General features: G+C 29.8%; 1 protein-coding gene across 1 annotated transcript in view; it reads left to right on the top strand.

Annotated features, from left to right (window-relative positions):
- The window catches only part of LOC131850592 (synaptotagmin-10-like), a 63,990-nt gene that overhangs the window by 30,608 nt on the left and 19,332 nt on the right, over nt 1-14,050 (top strand). Inside the window, exons 4-5 of the mRNA XM_059200881.1 lie at nt 9,042-9,164; nt 11,852-12,006. Coding sequence (XP_059056864.1) covers nt 9,042-9,164; nt 11,852-12,006 — 278 coding nt within the window. The remainder of the gene's footprint in view (nt 1-9,041; nt 9,165-11,851; nt 12,007-14,050) is intronic.

The raw sequence follows: 14,050 nt of genomic DNA on the forward strand, positions 1-14,050 counted from the left end.
AGGTTTACTAATTCGAATTATGATCCCCTAAAGTAAATTAAAACATGGACGACACCAAAAATAGTTTGGACGATATATGTAACATCTAACAGTGACAAATAGCAATCTGAGTTTGCTTTAATTAGATAGATAGTTAGATAAATGCTTTATTCATCAATTACAAACATAAGATACAGAAATATAAATTATTTCTAATACAATTTATATTTCTGATAGACTGTTCGGTGATGAAAATACTGTTAACATATCGAAGTGAACCTAGAGACAAAGGTAGTCCTACCACGTTGCATTCAAATGTACTCGACGAATTGTGCACACGACACCGATGAGTTGTGTTTATTTAGAAATCACCAGTTGACAACGCTTCTGAATGTCCAACCTAGAATTACAGTTATGAAGGTATATTTGTTCTACACTATTTGTGGTTTAATTAATTTATGGGTGGTGGTAGCTGTTAGTTAGTTATATTATAATATATTACTTTTAATTTTGTAACATGAACTTTACCTACTCGTACCATGAGCGTAGAAAAGTTACTGAAATAATATGTGGGTTACAGTAATTACTCTAAATATAATAACTTTGTTGTTAGTATTAGAATATTTTATTTTATCTCAATGTGACCTCAGGTAAGTAGCGTAAACAATATAAAAAAAAATTAAAGTAATTTTTCACGAACTACCCACTTATATGTAAATTATTAAACTTCAAGATGATTTATTGTTTACAATGTTTTTGTATCCGGTTTGATGGATTAGATTTATATTTCTTTTTAAATATTAATCCCAAAAAGATACTAACATAAGTAGCTGAAATATATTTTCTTTTTTCGTGTTGCAAAATATTAATTTACACTCCTATTTTGAATCGAATGAATCTTGTAATTTTTTGAAACAATATTATTTTTTATGTAAATTTTCATTGTAATATAAAATTACAATGATATATGCTATGGTTACTCGACTGTGGTCTGAGGAATGTTCGACATGATGCCTACGGCCATCTTTTACCATTGCACCGCTCGCCATCAGGGAATTCATTCACACACGCTGGAACTAAGTGTTCACTTAATGCAATTATCGTGGTCACTTCTTATAGAATTTGTTACAGTGATCTAATGGACCTAACTTAATCTCATATCCTGAATTGGTGCCCCAGTTGTGTATATTTAAACACATTAATTTATATTCATCCATTAAAAAAAATAGAGCAAGCGTGTTCCCTATACCGTCTATAAAAAAACTCCCCCTTTATGTTATAATATTTATGTAAGTTTTCAGTTATTATTATAAAAGTACTAGCTGTACCCGCGACTTCGTCCGCGTAAATAATGAAAAAATATTTAACTCAATTAACACAATATAAGTCAAATAAATAAGTTTCATCATTTTAGCTTAAAAAATGATAAAAAATAAAAATAAATATTTTATCAATAGGCTAAAAAATAAATTTCAAGCTTCTAGCTTTAAATATATAAACATCTATATGACCTTGGATCTACCCTTTCAATCCTCTTCCAATTTTTTTCACATTAAAAAGTAACCTATGTCCGAAACTCAGGATCTAGTCTATCTATGTCTGTTTCAAATTTCAATTTAAATCGGTTCAATATTTTTGGCGTGTAAGCGAGACAAACAGACAGACAAAGTTACTTTCACATGTATAATATCAGTAGGGTATTTAATAAACTAACTCTAAAAAGACAAAAAAAAGTTTAATCGTTCTAGCTAAACAACCACACAAACAGCAAATTTCCACAATAATCATTCCCTATTTTATTTTACTACCCCCTCCCCCGTTGAAAATTTTACAAACATTGAATGTCTAAAAATGAGTCTTTCTAGTTTTAAAAAATGACGATTCTTCCATACAACATACCGTTGCAACCCCTTACAATCCTTTTTTCACATTCAAAAGTACCCTATATTCTTTGTCCGGGTGTAAACTAACTGTGTACCAAATTTCATTTAAATTTTTATTTTGAGGAGCGTAAGACTGACAGAAAGACAAACAGAGTTACTTTCACAGTTATAACATTAGTGGGGTATTTAAAAATCTACCCCAAAAGAACCAATGAAAATAGTTTCATCGTTCTAGTTTCAAAAATTACGAATTTACATAATAACTATCATCCCCTATTTTATTTTACCACCTTAAGGGTAATTTTTTTACAAACAATGAATGTCATATTTATTTATATTTAATCCACAGCCTCAAAAATAAGTTTCAAGCTTCTAGCTTCAAAAATGACGATTTTACATAAAAACTTGCATCCCCTATTTTACTTTACCCCCTTAACGGTAATTTTTTACAAACATTGAATGTCATTTTTATTTATATTTAATCAACAGTCTCAACAATAAGTTTCAAGCTTCTAGGTTCAAAAATGACGTGTTTACATAAAAACTTGCATCCCCTATTTTATTTTACCCCCTTAAGGGTATTTTTTTTACAAACAATGAATGTCATATGTATTTATATTTAATAAAAGCCGCAAAAATAAGCTTCTAGCTTCAAAAATGTCAATTTACATAAAAATTTTACTATTTTATTTAATTTTTTTACAAACAATGAATGTCATATGTATTTATATTTAATCAACAGTCTCAACAATAAGTTTCAAGCTTCTAGCTTCAAAAATGTCGAATTTACATAAAAATTTGCATCCCCTATTTTATTTACCTAAGGGTAATTTTTTACAAACATTGAATGTCATTTTTATTTATATTTAATCAACAGCCTCAAAAATAAGTTTCAAGCTTCTAGCTTCAAAAATGACGATTCTTCCATACAATCTTTCACCCCCCTTTTAACCCCTTACAAGGTTTTTTCGCATTAAAAAGTAGCCTATGTCCGTTCTCAGGGTCTAGACTATCTGTATACCAAATTTCATTCAAATCGGTTCAGTAGTTTTGGCGTGAAAGCTTAATAATAGTTTTTGTCGCAGCACAAAAATATATTTTTATCGTTTCCGTACAAATAGTAATTTTACAGTATTAATCTACAAACCAACATTTTGTTTCTTACAATCAGCTAAATAATTTAAATAGTTCCATAATATATGGCACATATATAAGGTCATTTATTTTATAAAAAAGACAGTTAGTTTTTTTTTGTGAAAAATAAGAAAATTCTATTTTGATACAACAACCATATATTTATTAATACCTATACTTTATTAATTTTGTGTTAATGCTTTTAAATAAACACCCACACATTATTTCTGTATATTTTACAAAAATAAAAATATATTAATTTCGGATATCGCACACCACAACATTCTTTAAAAATGTAAATAATAGAATGTGAAGAAATTGTGATTGTCATTAAGTTTTTTTTAATAAGTTCGTCAGAACAGAGAAACAACATTTGACATTTATTATTATTTGACATTGGACATTGACTTTAATTTTTGTAATTTATATTGTAAAACTTTAAGTTGGGCTAAACAGGACTTCTATCCAGAGCCGTAAAACAAATTAATAAAAAAAATGGCCAAATTTGTCTCGCAATCGGCCAATTTCAAGTTTAAAGAAAAAACACATACACACGATATACGATTTTATCATAAAAAAGTATCAAAAAACAATATTTTCGCTAAACGTCAACGTCATGTTTCCGGCAAGATCTTTCGTTTTACATTATGTTATCTGTGGTTTTGTTCTCTGTGATGGATACCTTAATGGCGCATACGCACGCGATGTTTTGATTGGTTGTTAGCTAGTGAAATGAAAAGATGGCGAATGGCGCAAAACCACACGAAGTGTTGATTGGTTGTTAGATAGTGAAATGAAAAGATGACGAATAAGTATTCAACCGCATAAAGATAACCTTGTATTTCCATTTTGAACCCTTTACAACCCTTTTTACGCATTAAAAAGTAACCTATGTCCTTCCTCGGCGTCTAGACTATCTGCGTACTAAATTCCATTTAAATCGGTTCAGTAGTTTTGGCGTCAAAGCGAGACAGACAGAGTTACTTTCGCATTTATAATATTAGTAAGGAAGTAAGGATATTTAATCAACAGTCTCAACAATAAGATTCAAGCTTCTAGCTTCAAAAATGACGTGTTTACGTAAAAACTTGCATCCCCTATTTTATTTTTCCCCCTTAAGGGTAATTTTTTACAAACATTGAATGTCATTTTTATTTATATTTAATCAACAGTCTCAAAAATAAGTTTCAAGCTTCTAGCTTCAAAAATACGATTCTTCCATACAATCTTTCATATTTTAACCCCTTACAACCCTTTTTTCGCATTAAAAAGTAGCCTATGTCCGTTCTCAGGGTCTAGACTATCTGTATATCAAATTTCATTCAAATCGGTTCAGTAGTTTTGGCGTGAAAGCGAGACAGACAGACAGAGTTACTTTCACATTTATAATATTAGTTTTTGTCGCAGCACAAAAATATATTTTTATCGTCCGTACAAATAATAATTTTACAGTATTAATCTACTATTATTTAATCTACAAACCAACATTTTGGTTCTTACAATCAGCTAAATAATTTAAATAGTTCCATAATATATGGCACAATAAAAAGGTCATTTATTTTATAAAAAAGACAGTTAGTTTTTATTTTAGTGAAAAATAAGAAAATTCTATTTTGATACAACAACCATATATTTATTAATACCTATACTTTATTAATTTTGTGTTAATGCTTTTTAAATAAACACCCACACATTATTTCTGTATAACCTACAAAAATGGGTAAATAATTTAATTTCGGATAGTGCCACACCACAACATTCTTTAAAAAATGTAAATAATAAAATTTGAAGAAAAATGTGATTGTTATTAAGTTTTTTTTTAAGTTGTTCAGAACAGGGAAACAACGTTTGACATTTATTATTATTTAACATTGGACATTGACTTTAATTTTTGTAATTTATATTGTAAAATATATTGGGCTAAATTTTGTATCCAGAGCCGTAAAACAAATTAATAAAAAAAATCGCCAAATTTGTCTGCAATCGGCCAATTTCAGGTTTAAAGAAAAAACACATACACACGATATACGATTTTATCATAAAAAAGTGTCAAAAAACAATATTTTCACTAAACGTCAACGTCATGTTTCCGGCAAGATCTTTCGTTTTACATTATGTTATCTGTGGTTTTGTTCTCTGTGATGGATACCTTATTGGCGCAAACGCACGCGATGAGTTGATTGGTTGTTAGCTAGTGAAATGAAAAGATGGCGAATGGCGCAAACGCACGCGATGTGTTGATTGGTTGTTAGCTAGTGAAATGAAAAGATGACGAATAAGGATTCAACAGCATAAAGATAACCTTGTATTTCCATTTTGAACCCCTTACAACCCTTTTTACGCATTAAAAAGTAGCCTATGTCCTTCCTCGGCGTCTAGACTATCTGCGTACTAAATTTCATTTAAATCGGTTCAGTAGTTTTGGCGTGAAAGCGAGACAGACAGACAGACAGACAGACAGACAGACAGACAGACAGAGTTACTTTCGCATTTATAATATTAAGTAAGGATGTTGTAGGAGATAATATTAAACGCTTGAATTCTTTGTAATTAATACATGTCTTGAAGTATATAATAGAGATTTTGAGGCGTATTGGAGAGAATTGTTGGAGAAAATTTACCGATCCCGTAAAATTACATGAATATACATGGTGGTGAATTATTATGAAAATTTATTTCAAGTAGATGATATGCTGAATATATTAAAATGCTGGAACGAGTAGAGAATGTTTTGGGTTAGTTGAAATTGATTTTCAATGAATTTATTTGATTAAAAATAAAGTTCTTAAAGCAATTAAATTGTATCGATGCCATTGCAAACCGTATTAATGTTTATTTTTTTGTAATGAAAATAATTTATGTACGAAGAAGTTTATACATACAGGAATACAGAAAAATGTTATTAGTATTTTTTATGTTATTGGAATGTCATAAAAGCTAACGGCTGCCTGATGGTAAGCAATAATCGTCGCCTATATTAGTATAATAATATTGTTTTAATCGAATTTCATAAAATTTTGCCGAAAAAAATTATATCTGTTACAAATGTTCGTACAGTTCCTTATTTAAATCAAGCAATTATTTATTCTTCAATATAAATTTCTAGGTCGGCACCTATATCTTAGATATAATGAAATGATACTAAACTATTATTTAGCGAACTATCATTATAAGTCAGTTGTAGCTCAGTGGTTTATACCCAAGAGGTTCAAATCTAGCCTACATTAAACAATGCTGTTCTGAACTCAAATATACCTAGCGAAATGTCGATTGTTGACAATGACTCTTATTACCTTCATCTTAAAATTGTCTCGACGGTATATTTATTCTTAATTATTATAGGTGAAGGAAAATTTTGTACCCCTTTTTATGAAAATTGCGCGAACGGAGGAGTATGAAATTTCGCACACTTATATTTCATATAGAATTTATGCATAAAAAATACGTCAAATTCATAAAAAAATATTACACACAAAACCATGTATTTGACACACACACGCACATATAGACTTTATTAATAAAACCTTAATAATAATCAAACTTATAATTTAAATTAATTATCGCCGAATTTCGAACTCGAAATTTTCGAACAAAACTCTAGTTAATATATTAATCTAATAACATAAATTGGTATAATATTAAAAACTTATAAATATAGAGTATTTGAAAATCAAGTGTGTATTGATATCGCAATCCTCAGGGGTCCTTTACTACGCGACCTGCACAAGGTTAATACCGTTTGTTTACGAGCAACAATATAAACATATTGTTTGTTAGTTCGCAAGATCAGTTCCCGTGGGAACGAACTTACATCGTAAAACAAATGATACAATAAAGTTGGCCGATAACACCTAATGCAGCTAATGTAATCTAGTATAGTACAATACACACTCTAGTAGTGTTTTATTAGCTGAAAATATGAACATAACAAAGTTATAGAGATGTCAGTTTTTAACCAGCTTAAAAAAGAAGAATTCGGATGTATTTTTGTGTCTGTTATCTCTGAATTTAGTGACTTGTAAACTTATTTAGAAAAATGTTTCTTCTTACACACACATATGCGTTCAGATGGATTCCATATAAAAAAAATTAAGACTCGGTATTGTGGTTTTTCAAACATATTTTGGTTACTGAATAAAACTTGGCGGATTTTGTCAAGCACAAGAGGAAACACACACATCCTATGTGGTTATAGTCCACTCATGCAACAACGAAATATCTCTTATATAAAGTATACAATATATCCTGTGGTGAAAAAATATCGCTCCTAAGAATATCCTTTAATTGTCGTTCCTGACGGGCCTGGGTAATGAAGTTTCAAAAAGGGCGAGCACAATAGATCTATATAGGTTGCAGTGTTACAGGTTTTAACAACTGACTATAACCCAAAACCTTCAATAAAAAAAAAATTCTGGATAAAATATATCAGAGTTTGGTGTTTTCAGTCTCTAAGTATATCATACTTACCTGAGTATCAGACAACAGATTGGAACCAATAGGTATTGGTTCCAATCTGTTGTCTAATATTTTTTATTGTGGTACCAAATTAATCTGTAAGCTGTAATTCGGTTGAAGGGTAAAAGAGGCAATGACATTACATTATTGTTATATTATTGATCCGGAAGTGCTGTTTTAGATTAAAAAATTGCAATTTTAAATATCAAAGAAGAAAGAAAAAAAAGAAAATATCAGTTAAAAATATTGAATACATAAACAAATGATTTTTCAATTTGTACATACATTAATGGGTAAATCATTCCGTTAATTTCTTATACAATACAAATTTTTAACGGTTTGCAATAAAAATGGTCTTATGCCTCGTAGCTATTAATTCACAGGTCTAATATTCATTTCATTACATCTTTATTACGTTCACATTTTATTTGACTATGGTGTAAAGAGGTAGTAAAAACATAAATCTCTGTGGAAAATGTTACGATTAATGTAATATTTAATTATGGTTACACTTGTGTACATACAAGTGTAACCATAATTAAATATTACATTAATCGTAGACCACTTAAAAGTGATATTAAGTATATTTCAACTCATTACAATAAAGCTTAGCGGATCAGCCTAACTGTGTACATATTTAGTGATAATGATAATTTTTTCTCGCCTTTTATATGTAACTAGCTGTACTGGTAAAACATAAATTAATATCGATATTAAAAATAGTGGTTGATGGTAGAAAGGTAAAAGATTTAGCTTGTGTGAGTTTTTTAATGTAGAATTAATAGAAAAATGTGTCAAAAATACAGATTTTTTTGGGTTGGGCCTCTTTTTACTTTGGAATAACAATATAGAAATTTTATCAAAATAATTTCAGTAAGTTAGAACACCGTGTCTCTAAATTTTTATATATTAAAATTGGAATAGCAAACAAACTGTTGTGTGGTGACTGTACTCACATGTTATCATGACGCCAGTGATACAGCTCGAGATGGATTTTATTATATTATTGTATGTTTAATTTGTAGGTTCTTTACGAGTATGCACAGAAAGCTACTCGCATATACTCGTAAATTATGTAAAATAAATCGATGCGGGGAGTGGCATTATCATATTATAATAAAAGACCCTAATTAAATTTGATATTAAAAAAAAGATGCAAAAAAGCGTAAATTATATATATTGGGTATATTTTACTTATGACACAAAATAACAGAAAATTTTATACATGTTTTTATAGAAAAAAGAAGTGACTTTTTAAGTGGCCAGCGATGGAGTACAGAACACCGTTAATTGCTATATCAAAGGACTAAAAAGTGAATGCTGGATATATTTGTATTTATCTTTTCAAATTTTTTTTCCAAATTTCTTGCCACTTCTTCTCAATTGAATCTACGGTACTGATCTGGACGGTAGGGAAAAATGTAAAAAAATAATACGTTTATAAGCGGATATAATGTCGTATATGAATAAATGATTTTTGTAACTGAAATTTGAAAAAAAAAATTACGTTGTTAAAACTGTCGTATTTAAAATTTTCTACACACTATTAAACCTTCAATGACTATGTGTAATATGACCATTTCTTTTCAGCCGGAACTGTACAAAAACGAATTGGTGCGTCAGTCCTCTACGGATAGTGCCGAGTTAGAGTTTTGTGGAAAATTACACTTCGCTTTGAAATACGACCAGGAAGTCGAAGCTCTTGTTGTGAAGGTAACTCAATTTATTTTCGATAAAATCTTTGGTGTCGCTATAATGTTTTATTAAAATAAATTATTGCTTCACTGTTTCTTCTCCATTAATTTTGCCGTTTTCCAACATTTTAAAGTAAAATTGATTATAGTAAATAGGAAAAAAACTGTATGTATTCAAGAAATCCATAATAACAGAAATTTGTTGTGTTGCATAATCTTAAATATTCTTATTAGGCACCTATATAACTAAACATTAAATCAATAAATGAATTGCACCTACATATTACAGTTTATAATAAATAATAATGCGTGATTTAGAGTGGAGACTGCGAATTAGCAAAGTGTAGCACGCCCGCAGTTAGTTGCGGGTAATATTTGAACGAGAAGGGTAAAGATCGTGCCCAGTAGCATGCCTTGAGAGAGGCCTATCGTATGTCTAGCAGTAGACTGCAGTAGGCTCATGGTGATGATGAATAATGCGGTTAGTTTCCGAAGCGTGCTCTATGTTAATATAGAAACATAGATGCATTGATGTAACGAATGTATTTAATCAATTTAATTTACTTCATCTTCCCTGACATAAAAATGTTTTAATTTTTTGTGCATATTACTTGCACAAAAAATTAAAACAATTAAACAAAACTAGCTTATTTTGAATGTAAATTAATATATGTATAATTTTTCAAGTCACTAATTTACGTTTGACGGTTTTATTAAACGTGGTCCCAACGTCGTCGACGATCAAATATTACACACCTGTGACAGTTCAGTGTCACTCAAAGTTTGTCGACCCCTGATTAAGATTTGGGTCTCAATTTCCCGGGCTCCAACGAAATGCCCTTTAAGAGTTTCAACGATGTTGAAAATCCCAAGAGGTTATTAAAGTTAATCAAGTTTTTGTGCGTATGACTTTCGAGGGGTTTTCCAATATTGCTGCTGGTATAAATTCTACATTAGCAAAAAATTCTATGATGAACTCGAACTAATATTAAAAATGCGTATGTAACTCTGTCTTTGTTACCTTTTCGTGCCGAAAGTACTGAATAAATTTTTTGTTACAGAAATATATTTGAATATATTTTTACGCCAAGAATATAGGCTATTATTGCTATTTTGTAAATACTTGAAGAGAATATAATAGTATTTGAAAGTTTTATGTACAATCAACCGTTTCATAAATTTCTTAATTAAATAGTCCTTATTTTATTTTTATGATAAGAGACTAATTCTCCGCAGACTAAATCGCAGACATCAGTTTTAAATTAAGAAGCATTATTCAAACACTGAAGAGATAATATAGAAGTCATATTAAAGTAAAGATTTACTTAGTACAGATATTCATAACATATATAGATTATACATGGTCAACACAGGAGGATTTATGATTGAATGGATGTTCCATTCCCTCATAAATTATAATAAAAATCGTTTCAGATATCGCAAATATCTCTTTTCAAGTATTTTAAAAAGTTTCAGATATATCTGAATAATAAATACATAAAACTTCAGCAAAGTCGAAACAGAAATTTTGTATTTCCACTAATCAACACATATTAATCACCACAGGTGTGTATAGAATGATAAGGGTCGGCTTAGTATCTAAAAGCAATTTACGGAATTTGATCCGAATAACTTTAAATTGAAAACAATTTAAAAACATGTTCTTGAATATTGTATTAAATATTAAAAAAGTAGTTTTTGGAATTTTAGTCTGTCTGTTATTAACCGATAAACATTATCTGTGCGTTTGTGTACACTGGTCTTAGACACAGACAGAGCACAATTGGTATGTGGTATACACTCATATATTATAGATTTCAGCATCATTTTGCATTTATTTCCAATCACAAGTAACATAAAAAATAAGTTAGTTATATGTGTGTTAAATATTTAACAATATTACTTTTATTAACTTATTTTTATGTGCTCGAATCTGTTGACATAACTAGTATACATTAATGTCTATTCATCTATCTACTGTAAGAATGTTTTTAACAAAAGGCGGCCTTATCGCCAAAATAATTATCTTTCAATAATTCTGTTCGAAATTCTAATATGTAAATAATAATTTACATTAAGATTACCACAGACTTCATAGAATTTCGCGATAGCTCGTCTATTTAATTTAAACAACGAATTTTTAACTTAAAACAAAACTGAAAATTTCCAGATACTTTACGGTAAAATCATATTGAATTAAAGTTTGGCAGATAGGAATTAATGTCTTCCGGAATAAGTCTAATTATTTAAAAGTTCCCGGAAAATGGATATACGAAATTTTGCAAAATTAATTTATATTTCTAAATTAAATGAAATAGTATCTATTCTATTTCTAATTATTAAATATTGAGTAAAATAAAATATATTTCAATTGAAAATAAGTAAAGCTTGGTATGGTTTATATTTGTTTTCGTCTAAGTTGTGATTGAACATCAATTTACATTACATAATGTAGAATACCGTAATTGTTCTTGAATAACAATGAAAGTTTAAAAAACAAATTAAAAAATATTTTTTTCATGTCGGACATTTTATTTTAGATAAAAGTCAAAACCAAGTCCAGTTTTTTGTGTAATTATATTTTTCCCTGTTGTCCTTTACATTCATTATGTAAAAATCTTTTAGTTTATAAAGAAATCTTGCGTCATGGTTCTGATGTTATGGTTCGATATATTTAGATTTTATACAATGATATATTTGTTCCAGATTTTCGAAGCCCGCGATTTGCCAATCAAAGACGTAACCGGTAGCAGTGATCCATACATTAAAGTGTTCCTGCTTCCAGATCGCAAAAAGAAATTCCAAACCAAAGTCCATCGCAAGAACTTAAACCCGGTCTTTAATGAAACATTCCTCTTCAGGTAATTATCCTATACTTACTGTTCCGTATTCTCAACACTTTCTTAGTATAATCACCTGATTATACTAAGATAGTGTTTAACACTGGGTCACTGATTAGATTAAAGGGAGTTCGACAATACTAACCAGTATTAAGAAAAAAGTATAGCCACTTAACTTTACCAAATTTAGAAAAAAATAACTCAATTCAAAATAAGAATTATTACAAGAAGGACGCTCAAATGTAATAAAAATGAAAATATCATATAATCGGTATTAATACTCGTAAATGTACATTTCAATTAAACTATATACTACACGTCGGGAATTTCCTGAGCAAAGGTGAGTTTGATTTTGCTTTGTTGTATTGTACTTTGAGGTGTATGGAGTGTGTAAGACGTCCACCTTGGCGAAATCGTATTTCTCATTACTTCTACAAAATTTCCTTTCTTTGTACGAAATAATCCACTCTCTATTTTATTTTTAATTCGTATTCGTAACCCACTTACTTACTTACTCCTATCTTACTCATAATAATATATATTTAGATGGATATTTGGTATTATTTCAAGCAAGGTTTAGGTGCAACAATTTCTAAATTTGCATAGTTTCAATTACACCAGAGCAACGCTAAGAATTAAAGTATTATTTTCCCTGATATAATACTAAAAAAAAATTAACCTTTTTTTAAATTTTCTGTCAACCATTTCAAGCTATATTACATTATCCGCAAGTAACGGTGGCTTTGTTTTATTTAAAAAAATATAGGGAGACCTACAGTAATTCCCCCTTCCGTCCGGACTTCCGTAGTGTACAGACGTGCGTGCATATACCTAAATTACTTATATCGTTTAATCTAAAACAAAGTAATAAGGTGCAAAAACAAATCTACTACAACCAGAGACGAACAAAAGGAGCGCGTGAGTTAAAACATCAATCATTATATATATTTCTCACTGCATAAAGACATTATAAAAAATAAAAAACAAATAATTCATTTCGGAGCAAAAGAAACCTACATACAATGATAACTACTTAAACACACACATATGAAAGCTTTCACATATAGAATGCACTCGCACACTAATTAAAAACGTGATATTCAGAAAGAGAGTGATGGTGACATTAGCATAATAATAAGAAGGAAAGAGATGACTAGATTTCTACTCAGTCGAACGACCTATTGAACCTAATAATTGTGTGATGTGTACCTGCATTTTTGTAGAACATTATCTCTGTAGTGACCTGTCAGTGAATCGGCTTAACTTAATAACGTACAACTAGTTCCAGTGATTGTGTTTTATACACAAAATAACTATAATCAACGATTAATCTTGATCAACATGCCGTTAAAGCGGACACCTCCACCGTCAAACACCAATAAGGGAAGTCCATTACATTCTTATGGATCGGAGCCCAATATTTCTAACTCGCCACGCGAGAATGATGACAGTCCACCTACGAAGATAACAACGCGTAACGTAAAAAGAAAGCGGGAGGATACAAGGGATAAGGAGCTAAGCAACTTCAAAAGTGATATTGATTCCAAGTTTGCATTAATGTTAACTTCCATAAATGAAATTAAAGAACAGAATTTGGAAATTAGGAATACAATGGATTTCATGTGTAATAAATATGAAGAGTTATTGATAGAAATTAATCAATTAAGAGAAGAGCGACTGGTGAATCAAAATTATGTACGTTCATTGGAATATAAACTGGAAACTATAGAGCGGAATTCCCGGTCGTGCTGTGTGGAGATTAAAAATATTCCCGTGCAGAAACCAGAAACTAAACAAGACTTAGCCAATTTAACTACTAGAATTGGTACTGCTCTCAATATTCCCATTCAAATTACAGATATAAGGGATGTGTATCGTGTAAACTCCAAAAGTAACGACTCCAAACCCATAGTAGTAGAATTCACGAGTGTCCTGACGCGAAACAACATGATCAAAAATGCTAAAAAATATAATAAAGAACACAGAGAGGCCATGTTTAATACGAGCAATCTACAGCTAAGCGGACCGAGTAAACCTATATATATATCAGAAAGCCTAACATATA

Source organism: Achroia grisella, unplaced genomic scaffold (genome assembly GCF_030625045.1).
Source record: "Achroia grisella isolate CSIRO2021 unplaced genomic scaffold, CSIRO_AGI_Agris_v1 utg777, whole genome shotgun sequence".
In the NCBI taxonomy this organism is placed as follows: domain Eukaryota; kingdom Metazoa; phylum Arthropoda; class Insecta; order Lepidoptera; family Pyralidae; genus Achroia; species Achroia grisella.